The 25,019-nt window shown below is 41.5% G+C and overlaps 1 protein-coding gene across 1 annotated transcript in view; it reads left to right on the top strand.

Annotated features, from left to right (window-relative positions):
* The window catches only part of LOC110496297 (atrial natriuretic peptide receptor 1), a 125,218-nt gene that overhangs the window by 44,449 nt on the left and 55,750 nt on the right, over positions 1–25,019 (top strand). Inside the window, exons 3-4 of the mRNA XM_090208717.1 lie at positions 3,037–3,224; positions 15,925–16,038. Of these exons, the coding sequence (XP_090064843.1) occupies positions 3,037–3,224; positions 15,925–16,038 (302 nt within the window). The remainder of the gene's footprint in view (positions 1–3,036; positions 3,225–15,924; positions 16,039–25,019) is intronic.

Below are 25,019 nucleotides of genomic sequence, written 5' to 3'. Positions count from 1 at the left end.
CCCTGGCACCAACACGCACCCTTTACACCTGGACTTCTTGACAGGCTACTCCCAGGTGGTAAGGGTAGGTAACAACACATCTGCCACTCTGATCCTCAACACTGGAGCCCCTCAGGGGTGCGTGATCAGTCCCCTGACTCCAACACCATCATTAAGTTTGCTAACAACACAACAGTGGTAGGCCTGATCACTGACAATGGCGAGACAGCCTATGAGGAGGAGGTCAGAGACCTGGCCGGGTTGTGCCAGAGTAACAACCTATCCCTCAACGCAATCAAAACAAAGGAGATGGTTGTGGGCTACAGGAAAAGGAGGACCGAACTGCTCAGCCGCCGACTGCAAGGCACTACGGAGTGTAGTGCCAACGGCCCAGTTGGGGCTTAGCTGCCTGCGATCCAGGACCTCTATACCAGGCGGTGCCAAAGGAAGGCCCTACAAATTGTCAAAGACTCCAGCTACCCCAGTCATAGACTGTTCTCTCTGCTAGCGCATGGCAAGCGGTACCAGAGCGCCAAGTCTAGGACCAAAAGGCTTCTCAACAGCTTTTACCCCCAAGTCATAAGACTCCTGAACAGCTAACACAACAACCAGCTGTGTAAGAGCTGATGTTCTCTCTGCCCGTCATATTATCTATAGGCTGAATGTGTGCAGCGCACGCATGATAAATAATCGACATAAGGAACGCACAGCTTCAGGAATCCATCTGTTTAATAGTCAATTATATAGCTTCGGTTAAAAATGGCATTATTACAATATTTTTTTCACTGGCAAAAGCGGGCATCTGACAGGGATGGTCATCTGGCCCGGAGGGTTTCCAAAACCTCCCCGGGCCAGCGGGCAGCCCTGTATGTTGAGCCCTGAATTACTTTTTAAGATGATTACTCATGATTTGGATCCAACCAAATCATGGGCTGATGCCACCAACTGTAAAAGTTAGTGACACCCGGGGAAAATGTTAACACTTAGGGTAGGTGTTGATTCATGGAAACAAATATGACAGGCACTAATTTGCAATACAGCCTAAGACATTAGCTTGGCTTTTATAACTTATAAGGCTTAAGCAGACAGGCAGAACAAGACGAAGCACAGAGTGACAGCAGAGAAGATGCTGAGACAGATAGACGGTACAACAGGGAGGCAAATAAAATGGCTAAAGCAGAGGCACAGTTCTAGTGGTTAGTTGTATATCTAGTGCAGGGCCGTGCACAGACCTATGGGGGGGTCAGATGCTCATTAAAAAAGGGCACCCCTCTTTCTTTTTTAACATGGACCTATTTATTTTCTGCAACAGCACACTAGTCACCTGAGAAGTCACTACAGAGTTGATAATTATAACAATTGAAATGCTAATCCTTTGCACATGAACGCTCACTCATTTGGGAACAATTGCAATCAATATATATATTTATGCTCAGTGTGTCGTCGGGATCTCTGTTGAAAAGTTCATTTCTGTTGGAGAGTTGTCCGTCTCGCTCTCGCTCTCTGTCGTAGTTAGAATGGGTAGTTCAGAGTGACATTCATTCATGTCGTTATAGAATCGATGTTTCGGCGGTTGTCGGTCTTCGCGTTCAATGATAGCGAATTCCTAGCTGCAGACTAGTAATTAATATCAAAGACTTGTTCTTATTCTGTCGGTATCGATAGTCTAAGAGTTTAACCACGTGGGATGGTTAAAAGATTCAGCAATCGTCTCAAACCTTGGCCCTCTCGTTATCGAGGTAAGCTGGTCTGCAACCTTTGTCCTCTCGTAATTGAGAGAAACATGGTCTGTTAAGAAATTCTCAAGGTGGGGGTTTTACTCGGAAGAGCAGAAAAAGCTGTCTCATGACGCCAAGTCCTGGCTGTGTTCATGGGAGCGTGCCAGTGACTTAAGTGAAACTTAAGAAATATAATTCTCTCACATTACATCTTTACACAGCATCCCATAATTTCCAAAATAGTTTAATCTTTCCTCATTCATCCTGTACAGCAATTAGATGCAATCCTCATAACTGAGGCTATTCTATAAACAGCGTTATGGTAATGTGTCCATATTGTCTCATGAGTTTCACAAAATTATACCAAAAGGACCAGTTTGTAGCTGGATTCTTCACCAGTCTTTTATACCTTCTCCAGAACATAAATGTTGTTCGGACCTCAAGTTCTGTGAGGTGGAATAAATTCCTTTGTTCTCTATGAAAACTTCATTTTCTCTCTATACTGAGGCCATGAGGAGATAATCTCCTCCAGGAATTTACGACCTGAGGTCGCAGCAGCCTGAGTGTAGGAGACAGGGAGAGGGGGATGGGCTTGCTGTACCCAAAGAGGGCAACGTCATGACAGTCATTTTTTCTGTAACTTTGTAGAATTTTAATAAAAGGATGCACTTGAGCTCAATTTCAAGTCTCATAGCAAAGGGTCTGAATATGGTATTTCTGTTAATTATTTGTTATCAATTTGCTAACATTTCCAAGAACCTGTTTTGTCATTAAGGTGTATTGTGTGTAGATTGATGAGATGTTTTTTTTAAATCCATTTCAGAATAAGGCTGAAAAGTAACAAAATGTGGAAGAATTAAAGGTATCTGAATACTTTCTGAACTCACTGTATAGTATGTTTCGCAAGTTCCTAACATATAATAGAAATTGTAATTCATAACATATAGGAATTGGTCGATGGACACCCACAAATGAATGCCTACGATACGAAACATAACGTATACTACATGTAGTGTTTTGGATTTACGTACAGAATAGGAAATGCTCTGAGAACAGGTTGCAGTGCAGTGGTTGTTAGTCTTTCACCTATGTCCTTTTTCCTTAGTGTTGCACCTGCATTGCCCATTAACAGTACTAGCCAATTCCCCTTATTGTTTTCTGTCCACCCTCTGTAGGGGCACTCAAACAGTAGCACATTGGTACATTCCACTGTGGTACACAAACAGTAGCACATTGGTAAATTACACTGTGGCACACAAACAGTAGCATACAGTGGTACATTCCACTGATATACTGTACATGTCATTGATACATTCTTCTTCTTCTACTTTTTCTTCAGTGGTGTACATGTGCTGCTCATGGGACACTTTCCGGAGGCTGATGGTACAGTTCTGGAGGGAAGGCCTGCCCCCGGAGGACTATGCCTTCTTCTTCATTGACCTGTTCGGCCACAGCCTGAGGAAGCAGCCCGCTAGGCCCTGGTACAGAGGAGACTCAGACGACCACGCCGCCAAGAAGGCCTTCAGGGTGAGAGGGGGATGACAGAGAGGAATGAGGGAGGTCTGTAGGAACGAAGGGAGGGAGAGAATGAGTAAGGGGTATGGGAGAGGGATTTAGTGGGGACTGCGTCTTTGGGTCTGGGAAAAGCGCAATAAAAATCTGATTTATTATTATGCTGTAGTTATGAGTAATATACGACTGGTATGAAGGCGGATGAGAGTTTTTTTTACCAGGTAGCCTAAAAAAGAGGAATGGAAGGGGGGTAGAATGAGTAGAGGATATAGGAGAGGGATTTAGTGGGGTACTGTAGTTATGAGTGATATTATGATGGGAGGGAGGGTAAATGAGTGATGACTGAGCAAGAGATAAGAAAAAAAGTGTTAAATCATGCAGCTGTATCTGTAGGTAATAAGAGATTCATGTTACATTATTTTGATAAGGTTGTGAAACAAGAAGTTTCATCGGAATTTCAAGGAAATCGCATTAACCCGGTGAAAAATTGGAGTGTTTGCCAAAAAATGGCAAGGTTTTTCTGTGATATACGGTGCAATACGAAAGTATTCATACCCCTTGACTTTTTCCACATTTTGTTGTGTTACAGCCTGAATTTTAAATGGATTAAATATACAGTACCAGTCAAAAGTTTAGACACACCTACTCATTCAAGGGTTTTTCTTTATTTTACTATTATCTACATTGTAGAGTAATAGTGAAGACATCAAAATTATGAAATGACACATATGGAATCATGTAGTAACCAAAAAAGTGTTAAACAAATTAAAATATATTTTGCGTTTGAGATTCTTCTAAGTAACCCCCCTTTGCCTTGATGACAGCTTTGCACGCTCTTGGCATTATCTTAACCAGCTTCATGAGGTAGAATGGAATGCATTCCATGGCGTCAGATGAATGGCACGACAGTGGGCCTCAGGATCTCGACACGGTATCTCTGTGCATTGAACTTGCCATCGATAAAATGCAATTGTATTCATTGTCCATAGCTTGTGCTTGCCCATACCATAACCCCACCGCCACCATGGGGCACTCTGTTCACAAAGTTGACATCAGCAAACCGTTCACCCACACGACGTCATACGGTTGTGAGGCCGGTTAGACGTACTGCCAAATACTATAAAAGGACATTGGCGGTGGTTTATGATAGAGAAATTAACATTCCATTCTCTGGCAACAGCTCAGGTGGACACTCCGGCAGTCAGCATGCCAATTGCACACTCCCTCAAAACTTGAGACATCTGTGGCATTATTTTGTGTGACAAAACTGCACATTTTAGCATGGCCTTTTATTGTCCCCAGCACAAGGTGCACTTGAGTAATGATCATGCTGTTTAATCAATAGGAATGATATGCCACACTTGTAAGGTGGATGGATTATCTTGGCAAAAGAGAAATAGTCACTAACATGGATGTAAACAAATTTGTGCACAACATTTGAGAGAAATAAGCTTTTTGTGCGTATGGAACATTTCTGGGATATTTTATTTCAGCTAATGAAACATGGGACCAACACACAGTTTTTATTTTTGTTCTGTGTAAAATAATAAAGCAGACCTTGAATATTCCTTTGAGCATGGTGAAGTTATTCATTTCACTTTAGATGTTGTATCATTACACCTAGTCACTACAAAGATACGGGGTGTCCTTCCTAACTCAGTTGTTCACCATTATGCCAATGGTTACTTTAAAACAGTTAAAGAGTTAGGTACTCCACAATACTAACCTAATTGACAGAGTGAAAAGAAGGAAGCCTGTACAGAATAAAACATTTCCAAAACATGTATCCTGTTAGCAACAAGTCACTAAAGTAATACTGCAAACAATGTGGTAAAGTAATTCACATTTGTCCTGAATGTAAAGTGTTATGTTTGGGGCAAATCCAATACAACACATTACTGAGTACCATTCTCCATATTTTCAAACATAGTGGTGGCTGCATCATGTTATGTGTCACGACTTCTGCCGAAGTCGATGCCTCTCCTTGTTCGGGCGGTGCTCGACAGTCGACGTCACCGGTCTTCTAGCCATCATTGATCCATGTTTCATTTTCCATTGGTTTTGTCTTGTCTTCCTACACACCTGGTTCCAATCCCATTCATTTATTGTTGTGTATTTAACCCTCTGTTTACCCTCATGTCCTTGTCAGAGATTGTTTATTGTTGTGATCGTGATTTATGGACTGGTGTGTGACGGGTTCTTGTACCCACGTTTATTTTATTATGTACTTTGGTTTTGGAGTTTGTTTTACGTTATTAAACTACTCCATTATACCAAGTTTGATTCTCCTGCGCCTGACTTCCCACCTACACACACGACATGACACTATGGGTATGCTTGTAATCATTAAGGACTGTGGAGTTTTTCAGGGTAAAAAGAAACGGAATGGAACTAAGCACAGGCAAATCCTAGGGGAAAACCTGGTTCAGTCTGTTTTCCACCAGACACTGGGTGATTAATCCACCTTTCAGCAGGACAATAACCTAAAACACAAGGCCAAATCTACACTGGAGTTGCTTACCAAGAAGACATTGAATCTTCTTGAGTGGCCCAGTTACAATTTTGTCCTAAATATTGTTGAAAATCTATTGCAAGACTTGAAAATGGTTGTCTAGAAATGATAACCAAACAATTTAACAGAAAATAATCATGTGCAAATTTTACACAATCCAGGTGTGCAAAAGAGATTTACCCAGAAAGACTCAAAGCTGTAATCACTGCCAAATGTGCTTCTACAAAGTATTGACTCAGGGGTGAGAATACTTAGGTAAATTAGATAATACTGTATTTCATTTGGGATACATTTGCAAAAATGTCTGTAAACATGTTTTCACTTTGTCATTATTGGGTATTGTGTGTAGATTGGTGAGAATACAAATCAGTTTACTCCATTTTGAATTCAGGCTGTAACACAACATAATGTGGAATAAATCAAGGGGTATGAATACTTTCTGAAGGCAATGTACTCTATGTACCTTTTTTTTTCAAGAGAGGAATGGATGAGACAAAGGAATGAGGAAAATATGACTATGCCAAAAACATGCTACAGCTGAATATGTCTGATTATATCTCCCAATACACAGTAACACTGTATGAGAAATATAGTGTGTTTAGCATGCAGATGACTTGTCTTGATGACAGTACCCAGACAGCAAAACTACAACCACACCTACAATGTTACGGCCAGTTACCACTTGGTATTATGGTCAGTTAAGCCAAGCTAATCCATTTTCCCAGCATACTAAACCATTTGACAAAACAAACTTGCACAGTGAATGGAAGTTATGTCAAGTTTGTCCCTCTGGCGGACATTTTAAATAGATGCAAGCTGGAACACAATAGTGGGGAAAAAACGTGCACCTCTAGCTGTGTACAGCGCTGTCCGCATGTTTTCTAACCCTAATTAGCCATGTACATTAGTCTGTACTGTAAATCAAATGTATCTCACTCCTTCACAAATAAAGTCTAGAGCTTTGTGTGTGCTACACCTTCTACGTACACTCTTAGAAAAAAGGTGCTATCTGGAACCTAAAAGGGCTATTCAGCTGTCCCCATCGGAGAACCCTTGTTGGTTCCAGGTTCCTTTCCATAGAGGGTTCTACCTGGAACCCAAAAGGGTTCTACCTGGAACCAAAAAGGGCTCTAACTGAAACCCAAAAGGGTTCTCCTATGGGAACAGCCGAAGAACCCTCTGGGAACCCTTTTTTCTAAGAGTGTGCAGCATAAAGTTTGGTATGATTTTTAGATCCTTGAGTTTTTACAGAATGCAGGCCAATATCTGACCAATATCGCCACATTCTTAAATTACAGCCATGTTTTTACTCACAAGCTCGTGGAAGATCGGGCTCCTCCTCTTAAAAGTGTCACATGTAGCACAGAGCCCATTTGTCATACATTCCTATGTATTACATAGGTAGAACATGACTCACGCCATGAGTATTATAGATTATCTCTTGCCTAAATGTGTAAAGCCATGTTTAATTACTTGGTCAGTATGTTCAGTTCAGTTTTTTTTAAATACTGATTGCCGCCTCCTCTTGCGTCATTCACTATTGTTGTAACGTCTACAATACAATAAGAAGAGCGAGCAAGGAAATGGAAAAATAAAGTAGATTGGAAAAGTGAAAGAAGGCAGCATGTCACGAAGAAAGAGTGAATGCACTGAACATACAGAAAGACAGGGGGAAAAAAGAAAAGGATGATGAGTCTGCGGTAGGGAAACAGAGGGAAGGAGTTATGCTAATCGTATGGGATTTTGCCTCACTATTAGCTATTTCAGATGATGGAATGTGGGGGGAAAAAAAGAACACAGAATGTGGGAGAAAAAAAGAACACCGAATGGGCATCAACACTGTCACATGACCCGAGTGGCTGGATGAGTGAGAATCGCAGAATGGCGAACTTACTAAACGACTGAGAGTTTGACTGTGTGATATTAGATTGCTTCTTGTGTAAATATTTTCCATTTGGGATTTTAACATCCACTCATTTCATCATGACTGAACACTCATTTCATCATGACTGAACACTCATTTCATCATCACGCAACAGTTTGATGCATGTTCACTTGCAGTCTGACTTGTCATCAACCAAATTATACAGACTGCCTGAGAGAATGATATGAGAAAAAACAACACTGGTTCGGTCTGAGCAAGGCAGTTAACCCACTGTTCCCCAAGCGCCGAAGACGTGGATGTTGATTAAGGCAACCTCCCGCACCTCTCTGATTCAGAGGGGTTGGGTTAAATGCGGAAGACACATTTCAGTTGAATACATTGTTGTTCAACTGACTAGGTATCCTCCTTCCCTTTCCCTTTCTTGGAGCTCCCAAGTGGCGCAGTGGTCTAAGGCACTCGAATCCAGGCTGCATCACAACCGGCCGTGATTGGGAGTCCCATACGGCGGCTCACAATTGGCCCAACGTCGTCCAGGTTTGGCCGGTGTAGGCCATCATTGTAATTTGTTCTTAACTGACTTGCCTAGTCTTTTTTAAAACACAGGTGGGGTATACGGCATTTGAGAATTCGTCATTGGCTTTGATACTCTGATTGGTTAGAGATGATCCAATCACTGATGACTTTGTTTTTGTACAGCACCCCTCATTTTGACGTCATCACAAAAGGTTTCAACGACGGCAGTCTGAAGAATGTAGCAAACATAGAGCTGTGGAAGAATTCAGTTTGACTCGTCAGGCAAGATGGTCATACAATACCATGGGCCATTTAGATATTTGATTTGGAATTTTAGGACCCCTGTAGGCACAGTTGAAGTCGGAAGTTTACATACACCTACACGGAACCCAAACCGGCTGCGCGCTTGCACCATCGTGCGCCATCGTGCATAAATGTATTTTGTCCCCCTACACCAAATGCGATCACGACACGCCAGTTAAAATATCAAAACAAACTCTGAACCAATTACATTCATTTGGGGACAGGTCAAAAAGCATTAAACATTTATGGCAATTTAGCTAGTTAGCTTGCACTTGCTTGCTAATTTGTCCTATTTAGCTATCTTGCTGTTGCTAGCTAATTTGTCCTGGGATATAAACATTAGGTTGTTATTTTACCTGAAATGCACAAGGTCCTCTTCTCCGACAATTAATCCACACATAAAAATGGTCAACCGAATCATTTCTAGTCATCTCTCCTCCTTCCAGGCATTTTCATCATTTAACTTATATGGTGATTGGCATGTAAACTTACATAATATTACCACGACAACCGGCAACAGTTTGTCTTTCAATCACCCACATGGGTATAACCAATGAGGAGATGGCACGTGGGTACCTGCTTCTATAAACCAATGAGGAAATGGGAGAGGCAGGACTTGCAGCACGATCTGCGTCAGCAATAGGAATTAATTCTATTTTAGCCCTTGGCAACGCAGACGCCCATTGACGTGCGCGAGCAGTGTGGGTGGAATAATTGAATAACATAGATTCCTAAATTTATTTTGCAATGCTCGCGCACGCGACTCGAGCAGTGTAGTCAAGGTATTAGGTTGGAGTCTCTTGTTAACAAACTATAGTTTTGGCAAGTCGGTTAGGACATCTACTTTGTGCATGACACAAGTAATTTTTCCAACAATTGTAAACAGACAGATTATTTCACTTATAATTCACTGTATCACAATTCCAGTGCGTCAGAAGTTTACATACACTAAGTTGACTGTGCCTTTAAACAGCTTGGAAAATTCCAGAAATTTATGTCATGGCTTTAGAAGCTTCTGATTGGCAAATTGACATGATTTAAGTCAATTGGAGGTGTACCTGTGGATGTATTTCAAGGCCTACCCTCAAACTCAGTGCCTCTTTGCTTGACATAATGGGAAAATCAAAAGAAATCAGAGAAGACCTCAGAAAAAAGGATGAACCAGACCTCCACAAGTCTGGGTCATCTTTGGGAGCAATTTCCAAACGCCTGAAGGTACCACGTTCATCTGCACAAAACAATAGTACGCAAGTATAAACACCATGGGACCACGCAGCCATCATACCGCTCAGGAAGGAGACACGTTCTGTCTCCTAGAGATGAACGTACTTTGGTGCGAAAAGTGCAAATCAATCCCAGAACAACAGCAAAGGACCGTGTGAAGATGCTGGAGGAAAAGGGGTACAAAAGTATCTATATCCACAATAAAACGAGACCTATATCGACATAACCTGAAAGGCCGCTCAGCAAGGAAGAAGCCACTGCTCCAAAACTGCCATAAAAAAAGCCAGACTACGGTTTGCAGTTGCACATGGGGTCAAAGATGGGGTCAAAAAGAGGTACTTTTTGGAGAAATGTCCTCTGGTCTGATGAAACAGAAATAGAACTGTTTGGCCATAATGACCATCGTTTTGTTTGGAGGAAAAAGAGGGAGGCTTGCAAGCCGAAGAACACCATCCCAACCGTGAAGCACGGGGATGGCAGCATCATGTTGTGGGGGTGCTTTGCTGTAGGAGGGACTGATGCACTTCACAAAATAGATGGCATCATGAGGGAAGAAAATTATGTGGATATATTGAAGCAACATCTCAAGACATCAGTGAGGAAGTTAAAGCTTGGTCGCAAATGGGTCTTCCAAATGGACAATGACCTCAAGCATACTTCCAAAGTTGTGGCAAAATGGCTTAAGGACAACAAAGTCAAGGTATTGGAGTGGCCATCACAAAGCCCTGACCTCAATCCTATAGAAAATGTGTGTGCAGACTTGAAAAAGCGTGTGCGAGCAATGAGGCCTACAAACCTGACTCAGTTACACCAGCTCTGTCAGGAGGAATGGGCCAAAATACACTAAACTTATTATGCGAAGTTTGTGGAAAGCTACCTGAAACGTTTGACCCAAGTTAAACAATTTAAAGGCAATGCTACCAAATACTAATTGATTGTATGTTAACTTCTGACTGAGGAATGTGATGAAGGAAATTAAAGCTGAAATAAATCATTCTCTCTACTATTATTCTGACATTTCACATTCTTAAAATAAAGTGGTGATCCTAACTGACCTAAGACAGGGAATTTTTATTGGGGTTAAATGTCAGGAATTGTGAAAAACTGAGTTTAAATGTGTTTGGCTAAGGTGTATGTAAACTTCCGACTTCAACTGTGTCAGAAAAATATATTTAGAAACGCATTGAATGACACATTCATACGTGGCAAAACAGATAGTCAAAAAATAAATCAAAAGGAAGTGTTTTGAAGTATGTATCCTTTATCTGACAGATATAGAAAGCTCAGATTTATATATCTAAAAAAATATGTGGATTGACACATACTCTTATGATGTGGAAAGAACCTATTCATCTCCAGTCATTTTTACAGACACCGGCGGAAGCAGTTGATTGAGACGCGGCCCAGAAGTCTCTCTTAAACACACAGACTTTGATGAACACAATTATTATGCTATTTAGATTTAATTCAAATTTTACAAGTCCCATCTGCCGATGTCACAGACGCTATCTTGAGTACAGCATTGGGCCAATGTGCCAATGATGTGTTGAAATTGGTTTTCTGTCCCCAAACACCAGTCTCCTGTTATTCAAATTTTTCAGTGCACCAGGTATTCCTGGTTGGTAATGGTCTTATTTCAGACACTGATTGTTTGGAAATTGAAAACAGTATTCGGATCCCTTGATTTTTTCCACATTTTGTTACGTAACAACCTTATTCTAAAATTGATTAAATTGTTTTTTCCCCCTCATTAATCTACACACAATACCGCAAAATGACAACGCAAAAGCATGTTTTTAGTAATGTTTGCAAAAGTATTTAAAAAAAATCTGAAATATTACATTTACATAAGTATTCAGACCTTTTACTCAATAGTTTGTTGAAGCATTTTTGGCAGCAATTACAGCTTCGAGTCTTCTTGGGTATGACACTGTAAGCTTGGTACACCTGTACACAGCACGATTCTGCCACCACCATGCTTCATTGTAGGGATGGTGATGGGCTTCCTTCAGAGGTGACGCTTGGCATTCAGGCCAAAGACTTCAATATTGGTTTCATCAGACCAGAGAATCTTGTTTTTCATGGTCTGAGAGTACTTTAAGTGCATTTTGGCAAACTCCAAGCAGACTGGCATGTGCCTTTTGGAAGCCACTCCTCAGTGGCTGATTGGTGGAGATTGGTGGAGTGCTGCAGAAATGGTTGTCCTTCTGGAAAGTTCTCCCATCTCCACAGAGGCACTCTGGAGCTCTGTCAGAGTGACCATTGGGTTCTTGGTCACCTCCCTGACCAAGGCCCTTCTCTATGATTGCTGAGTTTGGCTGGGCGGCCAGCTCTAAGAAAGTCTTGGGGGTTCCAAACTTCTTCCATTTTAGATTGATGGAGTCCACTGTGTTCTTGGGGACCTGCAATGCTGCAGAAATGTTTTGGTACCCTTCTCCAGATCCTGTCTCTGAGATCTACGGACAATTCCTTCGACCTCATGGCTTGGTTTTTGCTCTGACATGTATTTTCAACTGTGGGACCTTGTACAGACAAGTGTGTGCCTTTCCATCCATCTTGGCCAGGTCACAGTTGTTAATGAGAACTGGTTCTCAACTGACCTTCCTGGTTAAATAAAGTTGAAATAAAAAATCTAAATAAAAAAAAAGTGCAATCATAAGTCTAAATACAAAATATGGAGTGAAACTGACCATGGTTCATGAGGAGAAGATTATTTTGAGCATTGGCGTTACATATGCAAGGAATTAGTTGTTTATAGTTTCCTTGTTTTTCGAGATATCAATACCAAATTCAGTGTGGTTCATCTTAGAGATGTATATGATAGCAATGACAAGCTCATAAGCCACTGTGGAGTGGATTTACAGTGGTTTCAAATCAGATTTTTGATTTGTCAATAACTCAGCCACCTTTTGACCAATCCCTTTTTTAAAACTAAACTAAGACATGTGCCATGGACTTACATTCCACATTTGGTGTTATTTGGTCTTATGGTTCACGAGTAGAAGAATTTTGAAGTATTTTGAGAATATTTAAGCATATTAGCTTATGTGCTGATATGCATCTACTGGTATAGTGTGGCCACGTTTGTATTTTGTATTTATTATGGATCCCCATTTTCTGCTCTTCCTGGTGTCCAGCAAAATTAAGGCAGTTATATAATTTTACAAAACATTTACAGATTTCACAAACACACTGTGTGCCCTCAGGCCCCTACTCCACCACTACTACATATCTACAATACAAAATCAATGTGTACATGTGTGTATAGTGCGTATGTCATTGTGTGTGTGTATGCATGAGTGTGTGCCAATGTTAGTTTTGCTTCACAGTCCCCGCTGTTCCATAAGGTGTATTTTTATATGTTTTTTTAATCACATTTTACTGCTTGCATCAGTTACTTGATGTGGAATAGAGTTCCATGTAGTAATGGCTCTATGTAGTACTGTGCGCCTTTCATAGTCTGTTCTGGAATTCGGGACTGTGAAGAGACCTCTGGTGGCATGTCTTGTGGGGTATGCATGAGTGTCCGAGCTGTGTGTCAGTATTTCAGCTCGGTGCATTCAACATGTCACCTCTCACCTCTCACAAATACAAGTAGTGATGAAGTCAATCTCTCCTCCACTTTGAGCCAGGAGAGATTGACATCCATATTATTCATGTTAGCTCTCTATGTACATCCAAGGGCCAGCCGTGCTGACCTGTTCTGAGCCAATTGAAATTTTCCTAAGTCCCTTTTTGTGACATCTGACCACACGACTGAACAGTAGTCCAGGTGTGACTAAACTAGGGCCTGTAGGACCTGCCTTGTTGATAAGTGCTTTTAAGAAGGTAGAGCAGCGCTTTATTATGGACAGACTTCTCCCCATCTTAGCTACTGTTGTATCAATATGTTTTGACCACGACAGTTTACAATCCAGGGTTACGCCAAGCAGTTTGGTCACCTCAACTTGCTCAATTTCCACATGATTTATTACAATATTTCGTTTAGGTTTAGGTTTTTTTGAATGATTTGTCCCAAATACAATGCTTTTAGTTGTAGAAATATTTGGGACTAACTTATTCCTTGCCGCCCACTCTGAAACTAACTGCAGCTCTTTGTTAAATGTTACAGTCATTTCAGACTCTGTAGTAGCTGACATATATAGTGTTGAGCTTCACTCAAAGCCAGTGGCGTGTCGTTACTAAGGATTGAAAAAAGTAAGGGGCCTAGACAGCTGCCCTGGGGAATTCCTGATTCTCCCTGGATTATGTTGGAGAGGCTTCCATTAAAGAACACCCTCTGTGTTCTGTTTAGCAGGTAACTCTTTATCCACAATATAGCAGGGGGTGTAAAGCCATAACACATACGTTTTTCCGGCAGCAGACTATGATCGATAATGTCAATTATTTAATTTTTTGCTTACGGCACCTGGTATTCCCAGGCGGTCTCCCGTCCCAGTACTTATCACACTGGTATGGTATTGCCAGAAGCATACCCAGTTTTCTCCCTGAATTAGATCCCTTGGCTCATCTCTGCAAGGGTCAAGTCACGCATCCTCCAAAACATGACCCACCTGGGCGCCTACTTCTTATTGCAATGCTCGCTTAACCCAGAAGTCAGCCGCACCAATGTGTCGGAAGGACACACAGTTCGACTGACAACTGAAGTCAGCTTGCAGGTGCGCGGCCCTGTCACAAGGAGTTGCTAGAGCACAATGAGCAAAGGATGCCCCTAAAAAGTTTCAAGTGTGAAGTGGATTTACAAAGGAGTGGATTTACAAATGATTTAAATGGGCATGCAAAGTCTGATTTCCTGATTCATCAATACCTCAAGCATCTCTTAACCAATCCCTTAACTCAAACAAAGTTGAGAGATGTATGGTTAATGAGAATACATTTTTCAAAAGTTTTCCAAAATTTCCAAGATGGAGGAAAATTTATCCTGACGGACCTTATGTGTCCTTGAGACAAATTTCTTCAGCATGAGGAAAGACACCTACATACAACATTTCAAGTTTCTCGGTCAATATGGGCTCTGGCCTCCCGAGTGGCGCAGCGGTCTAAGGTACAGCATCTCATTTCAAGAGCCGTCACTACATTCCCTGGTTGTATCCCATCCGGCCATGATTGGGAGTCCTATAGGGCGGCACACAATTGGCCCAGTGTCGTCCGGGTTTGGCCGGGGCAGGCCGTCATTGTAAATAAGAATTTGTTCTGAACAGACTTGCCTAGTTAAGGTTAAATAAATAAAAATAAAATAATTGAGCCTGCTTATTACAGCGCCACATCAAATCAAATTGTATTTGTCACATACACAAATTGGTAGATGTTAATGCGAGTGTAGCGAAATGCTTGTGCTTCTAGTTCCGACAATGCAGTAATAACCAAGGAGTAATCTAACCTAACAATTTCACAACAACTACCTTATACACACAAGTGTAAAGGGATGAAGAATATGTACATAAAGATATATGAATGAGTGATGGTATAGAACAGCATAGGCAAGATGCAGTAGATGGTATCGAGTACAGTATATACATATGAGATGAGTAATGTAGGGTATGTAAACATTATATTAAGTGACATTGTTTAAAGTGGCTAGTGATACATTTTTTACATACATTTTTCCATTATTAAAGTGGCTGGAGTTGAGTCAGTATGTTGGCAGCAGCCACTCAATGTTAGTGGTGGCTGTTTAACAGTCTGAAGGCATTGAGATAGAAGCTGTTTTTCAGTCTCTCGGTCCCTGCTTTGATGCACCTGTACTGACCTCGTCTTCTGGATGATAGCAGGGTGAACAGGCAGTGGCTCGGGTGGTTGATGTCCTTGATGATCTTTATGGCCTTCCTGTGGCATCGGGTGGTGTAGGTGTCCTGGAGGGCAGGTAGTTTGCCCCCGGTGATGCGTTGTGCAGACCTCACTACCCTCTGGAGAGCCTTACAGTTGTGAGCAGTTGCCGTACCAGGCGGTGATACAGCCCGACAGGATGCTCTCGATTGTGCATCTGTGGGTGGCATTCTTTTTGACCAAGTCATGGGCTCTAGTGTATGTGTGCCAATTTAGAAAAAAGGTTAGAGTTATTTGAACATGTCCAGGATTTTTATTTTTTTTTTAATCTAAGAATAACAATAGGTTTCACATCTTCGCTGTGAACCTCTAATTAAAATGAGACGCAGGAGTTGATGAGTGTTTGTGCCGTCTGTAACATGAGACTATGGCAATGTGTATGGTATAATCTGTATGTTGTGTGTTATGCTTTTGCGTTTTTCTGACTGGTTGTCATTCATCTATCCTGACAGAGTGTGAAGATCCTGACCTACAAAGAGCCACAGAACCCAGAGTACAAGGAGTTTGTTTCCAACCTGAAGACGGACGCCATGAACATGTTCAACTTCACCGTAGAAGACTCGCTGGTAAGTGAGGATGGCCAATTGGTTGCTTGCTTGTTGGTTGATTGATTGATAAATTGATTGACAGGCAGGGTGATACCAGAATAGAAATAAGGTAGAAATAAGACAGTAAAAGTAAAACTGTATATGATGTTGGCAGGAGATTGGTAGAGACAAAGAGGGTGCCTTTCTTATACATAGGATGGACACTCAAGAACATCCAACGTTGGAAAGGATTGTACCTCCTTCAGACCCACAGGCAGAATTAAATAGACAAAAAAAGTTGTTTTATTAGATGTACAAACACACCGATAAATTCACAGGTAGACTCGTAGACCGACAGAAATGGCATCGCCTCTTGCTGCTTATCTGCTGGCTCACAGTTACTGATGTGGGCCCAAACTGTACCACCTCTATCTGCCTTCACAATGCATGACCTTTCAAATGCTGCTGGGACAAGAGCTTGTAGAATTTTCATAATTTCTCCTCAGTCCTAATGGATCTCATGGTAAAAAAAACAAAGGCTGGGTTCAATCTTTGCCAATAGGGATGTTCTACAATGTGATGTGTGTCAGGTTGTTTACACTGTATTGTAGTCAACAGAGTGATGGCCGACACAAGGTGAAGATTGATTAAAGGTGAAGATTGAAATAGTTTTTACCCTTCTATGCTTTGAATCTGAACTCTTAGAAAAAAAGGTGCTCTCTAGAACTAGGTAGAACCATTTTGAGTTCCATGTAGAACCCTTCTACCAAAAATATTATTATTATTCTACCTAGAACAAAAAAGGATTCTGCTATGGGGACAGACGAATAACCCATTTGGAACCCGTTTTTGTAAGAATGTAGAGAATGAACATTCTGGCGTTTTTCCATCTGGCTCCGTTTGGATTTGCTAGTATAGAATTACCTTAACCACATGACATTTGCAGGTTCTCAATGTTCAGATTTAGGAAACCTGTTTACCGGTATGCAATTATCAAATTTTAAGTGTACGTATTACACTTCAATTCCAACATTTTCAAGTCAGTCAGCAATCGCTGTGGGACATCTAGAAATTGTCATTTCCTTGCACTTTTTGTATAATCCCTAAGTACGATTGTCAAGTAAAATTACTATTTTATTAGACTGTTGTCCCTTGCTTGCTAGCTAGCTGACTAGCTACGGCTACAGTCAAGGCAGTCAAGGCCTCTGCAGCCAGAATAACAGCAAAGTAGCTGCATTTGTATTTGTTTACACTGTTTTCTATTGACATTCCTTTCAATACATCCATAACAATGAGCTGATAATGCTGATTTTCTCTGGCATAACTAGAAAAGTTTGCCTTCCCATCAGGACACTCGTTGACACTGACTGTTAATTGCGAGGGGATCACATTGCATAACAAACACTAGGGTAGAAGCTAGCTAAATAGTTTGTAGCTAGCAAACCTGACAATATGACAACTGAATAAAAAAATATCAGTAGCTGTAAACAGCTGGATTAAACTAGAAACATGTGGAAGGATTTGACAGCATAGCGGCGGAGGGGACCGGAGAACTATATGTTCATCACACCACGTTAGGTAGGTCATCAGATGCTCCAAAAAGTAAGTCTCTGGAAAAACAAATTGATGCTAGCAAGCTATGTGTTTTCCTTGTTGGACCTGTGTTTACAATGTATCCAATTTCAGTTTGTGTGGTTGTTGGTTTAGCTTTCTGTAACTTTGTAGCAAGTACGGTCTGCATGTGCAGGCGCGTATTGCGTCATGATTGCAAGGTGTCACGATATCTTTTACAACTGTGCCGTTACCCTGTTTTCTAAGTGGATTATTGGGCTTGCTGGAGTGTATATTTTCCACACAAACCTTGCTTTCGATGGTTGAAGTTATGCCACAGTTTTTATACTGCAAACAGGGATTTATCCATCAAATAGAGCCTGTAAAGTTACATATCTCCTCTTGGGAAGATTACGGGTCTTTTAGGTCTGCGGCATCATATTGTTTATGGAAAATAACAAACCATTGCTTTATAGCCACAGCTGGGCTAAGCTAATTCGAGTGACAGGGCTGTGTGACACACTCCAGTGTCTCTAGTCTCAGCCCAATCAATGGCACCTCAGTTAGGAAGCTAGAAAGCCAGTCACTAATTAGTGCAGCAGCAGTCCAGGGAAGGTAGAAAGTAATGCTTTTCCTCCCATTAGGCACTTGGGAAAATTTGCTGATATACTGATTGTCATAGCAACACGGACCCTAATGTAGAAATGGCAGCCATTATTGCACAGTGTACTTGGGCAGCCCCACTTATTACACTATGAGACAGGGGCTATAGTTCAGGCAAAACATCTATGTGGATTTGTCAGCTCGTGAAAACAGTTCCATGCATCTTTAGATCACATTGCATTTATGCGGTAGACAAGTTTCACCTAAATACACAAATTAAAATGCCTCTATGAAAATTTGGTCGATTACACAAATTGTGAGACATTCATAGTGTGAAACCATGTCAAGGTATATAAATGCTTGGCCGCCCAAGTTCAAACCGAACCCAGGTTCAGTCCCAATCCGGCCGTGACCGGAAGTCCCATAGGGCGGTGCACAATTGGCCCTCATTACACTCTAGTGACTCCGCTGACTTCGGTTGTCAGTTGAACAGTGTTTCCTCCGACACATTGGTGCGGCTGTCTTCCGGGTTAAGCAGGCAGGTGACCTCTACAGGATCAGTGGGTCCCCTGCCGGGACAGTTGAGCTAACGTAGGCTAATGCGATTAGCATGAGGTTGTAAGTAACATCATTTCCCAGGACATAGATGTATCTGATATTGGCAGAAAGTTTAAATTCTTGTTCATCTAACTGCACTGTCCAATGTACAGTAGCTATTACAGTGAAAGTATACCATGATATTGTTTGAGGAGAGTGCATAGTTATGAACTTGAAAAGTTATTAATAAACATAAATTAGGAACATTTGGGCAGTCTTACATCCAATGGTTCATTGGATCAGTCCAAAACTTTGCACGTACACTGCAATCAAAATTGCACCTGGGCTGGAATAATACAATATGGCCTTTCTCTTGCATTTCAAAGAGGATGGTACAAAACAAATACAAAAAAACGAATGGTTTTTGCTTTGTATTATCTTTTACCAGATCTAATGTGTTATATTCTCCTACATTCATTTCACATTTCCACAAACTTCAAAGTGTTTATTTTCAAATGGTATCAAGAATCCTCCTCTGTTCCTCTGGTGATGTAGAGGTTAATCCAGGCCCTGCAGTGCCTAGCTCCACTCCTACTCCCCAGGTGCTCTCATTTGTTGACTTCTGTAACCGTAAAAAAACCTTGCTTTCATGCATGTTAACATTAGAAGCCTCCTCCCTAAGTTTGTTTTATTCACTGCTTTAGCACACTCTGCCAACCCGGATGTCCTAGCCGTGTCTGAATCCTGGCTTAAGAAGTCCACCAAAAACCCTGAAGTTTCCATCCCTAGCTATAACATTTTCCGACAAGATAGAACTGCCGAAGCGGGCGGTATTGCAATCTACTGCAGAGATAGCCTACAGAGTTCTGTCTTAATTTCCAGGTCTGTACCCAAACAATTCGAACTTCTACTTTCAAAAATCCAGCCTTACCTCTCTTATCCTACCTCATTTTCACATGCTGTATATAGATGTTTCTACTGTATTATTGATTGTATGTTTGTTTATTCCATGTGTAACTCCGTGTTGTTGTATGTGTCGAACTGCTTTGCTTTATCATGGCCAGGTCGCAGTTGCAAATGAGAACTTGTTCTCAACTAGCCTACCTGGTTAAATAAAGGTGAAAGAAAAAAAAATAATAATATGCATATTGCTTCAGGTCCAGAGTTACAGGCAGTTAGATTTGGGTATGTCATTTTAGGTGAAATTTGGGGGAAAAAAGGGGCGGGATCCTTAAGAGGTTTTGAGGAGTGTGGTTTGGAGGGTCATGTTTCGGAGGATGCATGACTTGACCTTTGCCTCTCCCGAGCCTGTTGGGGAGTTGCAGTGATGAGACAAGATAGTAATTGGATATCACAAAATTGGGGAGAAAAAGGGGGTTATAAAAAAGTTATGGAAAAAAAGGTATTTCAATGCTGTTATTTTGTTTGAATTGTATGTGGTAGAGTGACTGTGTGGCTAACGGGGAGTGTGGGTGTATGGAGCTACCTGGCTAATATTCAGGGGTGTCCTCTGTAAGAGAGCTTAAATTTGTACTGAACGTCCCTGGGTGGCGCCTGCTAAAGTGCTGAACGAGAGGTGTGGGTGGCTCTACCTTTGTTAGAGCCAGTGAGAGATGGTCTGTGGGGACGGTTGTTCGCTCAGGGACAAGCTCAAGTACTTGTGTCTGTCTGTCTGTCTGCCTGTTAAAGGTCCAATGGAGCCGTTTTTATCTCAATGTCAAATCCTTTCTGGGTAACAATGAAGTACCTTACAGTGATTGTTTTCAATTCAAATGGACAAAAAGAAGCAAACATAGCTTCTTTGCAAAGAGCAATTTCTCAAGCAAGAATGTTGCTAGAATTGTCTGGGAGTGGTCTGAGTGGGGAGGTGAAAACTAGCTGTTATTGGAAGAGAGGTTTGGAACTCTCTTTCTTATTGGTCTATTAACCAATTTACCGTGATGTCGCCAGACAGGCCAAAACTCCATTCCACCAAAACATTCAGTCTTTTCAAACAGCTCTTACAATAAAAGGGCATTATCATAATTTTCACAATTTCACAGTATAATTCCAACCTCATAGTGTGGAAGTATATATAAAACACAGGGAAATCACAATGGGCCCTTTAAGGTGCAATATAAAGAAATCGCTCCGCCATTTCCTGATTGCTAAAATTAGAATAGTTTGCCTAATTTCAGTGTATGTGACAAAACAAGCAATGTGTAGACAATCATTGTACCATCAAAACCGCGTTGAAATAACCAAACATATTGTATTTTCAGCTGTTTGACGCTGGTGTACAAAATCGAAAGTAAAATACGCAAAAACAAAACGTAATAACGGGAAGCATAAAAATAGTGCACATGGACCAGATCTATCGTGTCTTAGACTTGCTTTCAACCAGAATGACAAATCTATAACTCACATTTCTATGTGAATTTAGTTGGGTCATCCAAAAAGTTACATATTGCAGCTTTAAGCCAAATCTAGGTTAGAAAAGACAAATTTTGTCCTGTTGGATCGCAGACACTCTTCTGTGCCACTCCACTGTGACCAACATGCCCTTAATTTAGTCTGCGTTGCCGTCACTTTGGTCTGCGACCCACCAGGACAATACTTGCCTTTTCTAACATGAATTGGGCTTTTGTCTGTCTGTCTGTCCGTCCGTCTGTCAGTCTATCTTTTGCCAATGAACAATGTCTGCTACTCTGATATCTCTCTGTTCAGCTCTTTCCACATTTTACTTTCCCCACATTTTGTTGTGTTACAGCCTGAATTTAAAATCAATAGACATTTTGTTTCACTGGCCTACACACAATACCCCATAATTTCAAAGTGGAATTTTGTTTTTAGACAATTTTACTAATTCAGTAAAAGAAATGTACGGCTACCTCGTCTCTTTACCTGTCACGCCCTGATCTGTTTCACCTGTCCTTGTGCTTTTCTCCACCCCCCTCCAGGTGTCACCCATCTTCCCCTGCTTTTCCCCTGGGTATTTATACCTGTGTTTTCTGTCTGTCTGTTGCCAGTTTGTCTTGTTTGTCAAGTCAACCAGCGTTTTTTGTACCAGCTCCAGCGTTTCCCTAGTCTCTCTTTTTCTCGTCCTCATGGTTTTTGACCTTTGCCTGTCCTGACCCTGTACCCGCTCGCCTGACCACTGCCTGTCTCTGACCCTGAGCCTGCCTGCCGTCCTGTACCTTGGTCCCACTACTCTGGATTATCGACCCCTGCCTGCCTTGACCTGTCATTTGCCTGTCCCTGTGGTTGCAATAAACATTGTTACTTCACACGGTCCGCACTTGGGTCTTACCTTGATTGTACCCCACACATACAATTATCTGTGAAGGTCCCTCAGCCGAGCAGTGAATTTCAAGAACAGATTCAACCACAAAAACCAGCACGGTTTTTCAATGCCTCGCAATGAAGGGCTTTTATTGGTAGATGGGTAAAATATTTTAAAAAGCAGACATGGAATATCCCTTTGAGCATGGTGATGTTATTAATTAGACTTTGGATGGTGTATCAATACACCCTGTCACTACAAAAATACCGACGTCTTTCCTCAGTTGCCTGAGAGGAAGGAAACCGCTCAGGGATTTCACCATGAGGCCAATGGTGACTTTAAAACAGTTAGAGTTTAATGGCTGTGATAGGAAAACACTGAGGCACTAAAGTAAAACTGCAAAAAATGTGGCAAAGAAATTAACTTTGTCATGGATACAAAGCGGTATGTTTAGGGCAAATCCAACTCAACACATAACTGAGTACCACTCTTCATATTTTCAAGCATGATGGTGGCTGCATCATGTTATGGATATGCTTGTCACTGGCAGGGACTAGGGAGTTTTTTACAATACAAATGTACTTATTTTGCCTGCTAAGCACATATATAGGACAACATGGCTCAGTCTGCTTTTCAACAGACACTGGGAGACAAATGCACCTTTCAGCAGGACAATAACCCAAATATACACTGAAGTTGCTTACCAAGACAATATTGAATGTTCCTGAAAGGCTTCGTTACAGTTTTGACTTAAATCGGCTTGAAAATCTATGGTAAGACTTGAAAATGGCTTTCTAGCAATGATCAATAAAAAAAAATGTACCCCCTTTTTCTCCCCAATTACTATCTTGTTTCATCACTGCAACTCCCCAATTGGCTTAGGAGAGGCAAAGGTCGAGTCTTGCATCCTCTGAAACATGACCTGCCACACCACACTCCTTAACACCCACCTGTCGGAGGAAGCACTGTTCCAACTGACAACCGAAGTCAGCCTGCAGGCACCTGGCCCACCATAAGGAGTCGATAGAAGAACAATGAGCCAAGTAAATTGCCCCAGCCAAACCCTCCCCTAACCCAGATGACGGTGGGCCAATTGTGCACCACCCTATGGGACTCCCAGTCACAGCCAGGACCGAACCCGGAGCTGTAGTGACACCTCAAGCACTGCGATGCAGTGCCTTAGACCGGAAAGCCCGGTCAATAAAGGATTTGACAGAGCTTAAAGAATAATGGGCAAATATTGTGCAATCCGGGTGTGCAATGCTGTTAGAGACTTACTCAAAACAACTCACAGCTGTAATCGCTGCCAAAGGTGATTTGCAATATGTATTGACTCAGGAGTGTGAATACTTATGTAAATGAGATTTCTGTATTTCATTTTCTTTTAATTTGCAAACATTTCTAAAACATGTTTTCACTTTGTCATTATGGGATATTGTGTGTAGATGGGTGAGAAAAAATATACATTTAATGCATTTTGAATTCAGGCTGTAACGCAACAAAATTTGGAACAAGACTTGAATGAATCCACCTGGCCACTGTTTTGGACAACCTAAGCCTTTGTATGATCCAAATGTTTTTTTTTATGATATTATTTTTACACAAATACACTTGCCAAAAGGAATAGATTTAGTTTAACATGTAATACAAAAAGAATTCATACCAGTGGTGGGTTTGACGTCGAACTAATGATGCATAAGCAGAAAAGGAACAACTGTAAAATATGGTGGTGGATCTTTGATGTTATGGGGCTATTTTGCTTCCACTGGTCCTGGTGCCCTTGTTAGGGTCAACGGCATCATTAACTCTACCAAGTACCAGGACATTTTAGCCAAAAACCTATGAACTGAAGAAGGTAGTCCATAAGTGCAGATGAAGGATATCAAGGATCTGGAAATATTCTGTATGGAGGAATGGTTCTCCATTCTCATAAAACATGTTAGAAAAACGTTCAGTGCCGTTTTCCTCGCAATGTGAGGTATTGAAAGGTATTGAAAACAGGGTTGGCAATAAATTTGACCCCTATCTTTTTAGGAACAAAAAATATTGCTTGTTGAACAAAATCTCTTTCTCTGAGAAATGAAAAATGATATTGTTTTCCCAATTTCTTTTGTTGTTGCATGAATGATGATTCACTGAAAGATTGGAAGGTACTCAGAGGATATTCCAGTGGACCATTTGAAGCATCTCTCAAGGTTAATTTGCAGGGCTTCTCCAGATGTCCCATGTCCACAGTGGGAGGTTAGACAGTTCTAACCACAGGGGAATATAATCTGTTTCTCCATGTCTGAGTGATGTGGATATATGGCCAGTTTGGCCACACGTGTAAATCCCAACTCCTAGTCTGGTCTCTAACACAAACAAATAAAGGACTTATGAGCCTGTGCTAAGCATTCTATAATAGTTATAGTTACACAGTTACATTCAGGTTCAGGAAATCCCTATTTCAGCTTGACCTCTACGAACACAGACTCACATGCAGGCGTGTGTTTGACTCACTCACACACACTCTCACACACAAACATGTAAATACACTGTATATACAAAATTATGTGGACATCCCTTCAAATTTGTGGATTCGGCTGGAGTGGTGTGAAGCTTGCTGCCATTGGACTCTGAAGCAGTGAAAACGCGTTCTCTGGAATGATGACTCAAGCTTCACCATCTGGCAGTCTGACGGACAATTCTGGGTTTGGTGAATGCCAGGAGAACGCTACCTGCCCCAATGCATAGTGCCAACTGTAAAGTTTGGTGGATGAGGAATAATGGTCTGGGGCTGTTTATCAGGGCCCTTTAGTTCCAGTAAAGGGAAATCTTATTGCTACAGCATACAATGACATTCTAGACAATTATGTGCTTCCAACTTTGTGGCAACAGTTTGGGGAAGGCCTTTCTTGTTTCAGAATGACAATACCCCCATGCACAAAGCGAGAAATGGTTTGTCGAGATCGGTGTGGAAGAACTTGACTGGCCTGCACAGAGCCCTGACTTCAACCCCATCGTACACCTTTGGGATGAATTGGAGCGCAGACTGCGAGCCAGGCCTAATCACCCAACATCCATGCCG

This window comes from Oncorhynchus mykiss, chromosome 18 (assembly GCF_057628025.1).
Source record: "Oncorhynchus mykiss isolate SJ-2025 chromosome 18, ASM5762802v1, whole genome shotgun sequence".
Taxonomy (NCBI): Eukaryota; Metazoa; Chordata; class Actinopteri; order Salmoniformes; family Salmonidae; genus Oncorhynchus; species Oncorhynchus mykiss.
This window is presented reverse-complemented; position numbering and strand designations above follow the sequence as displayed.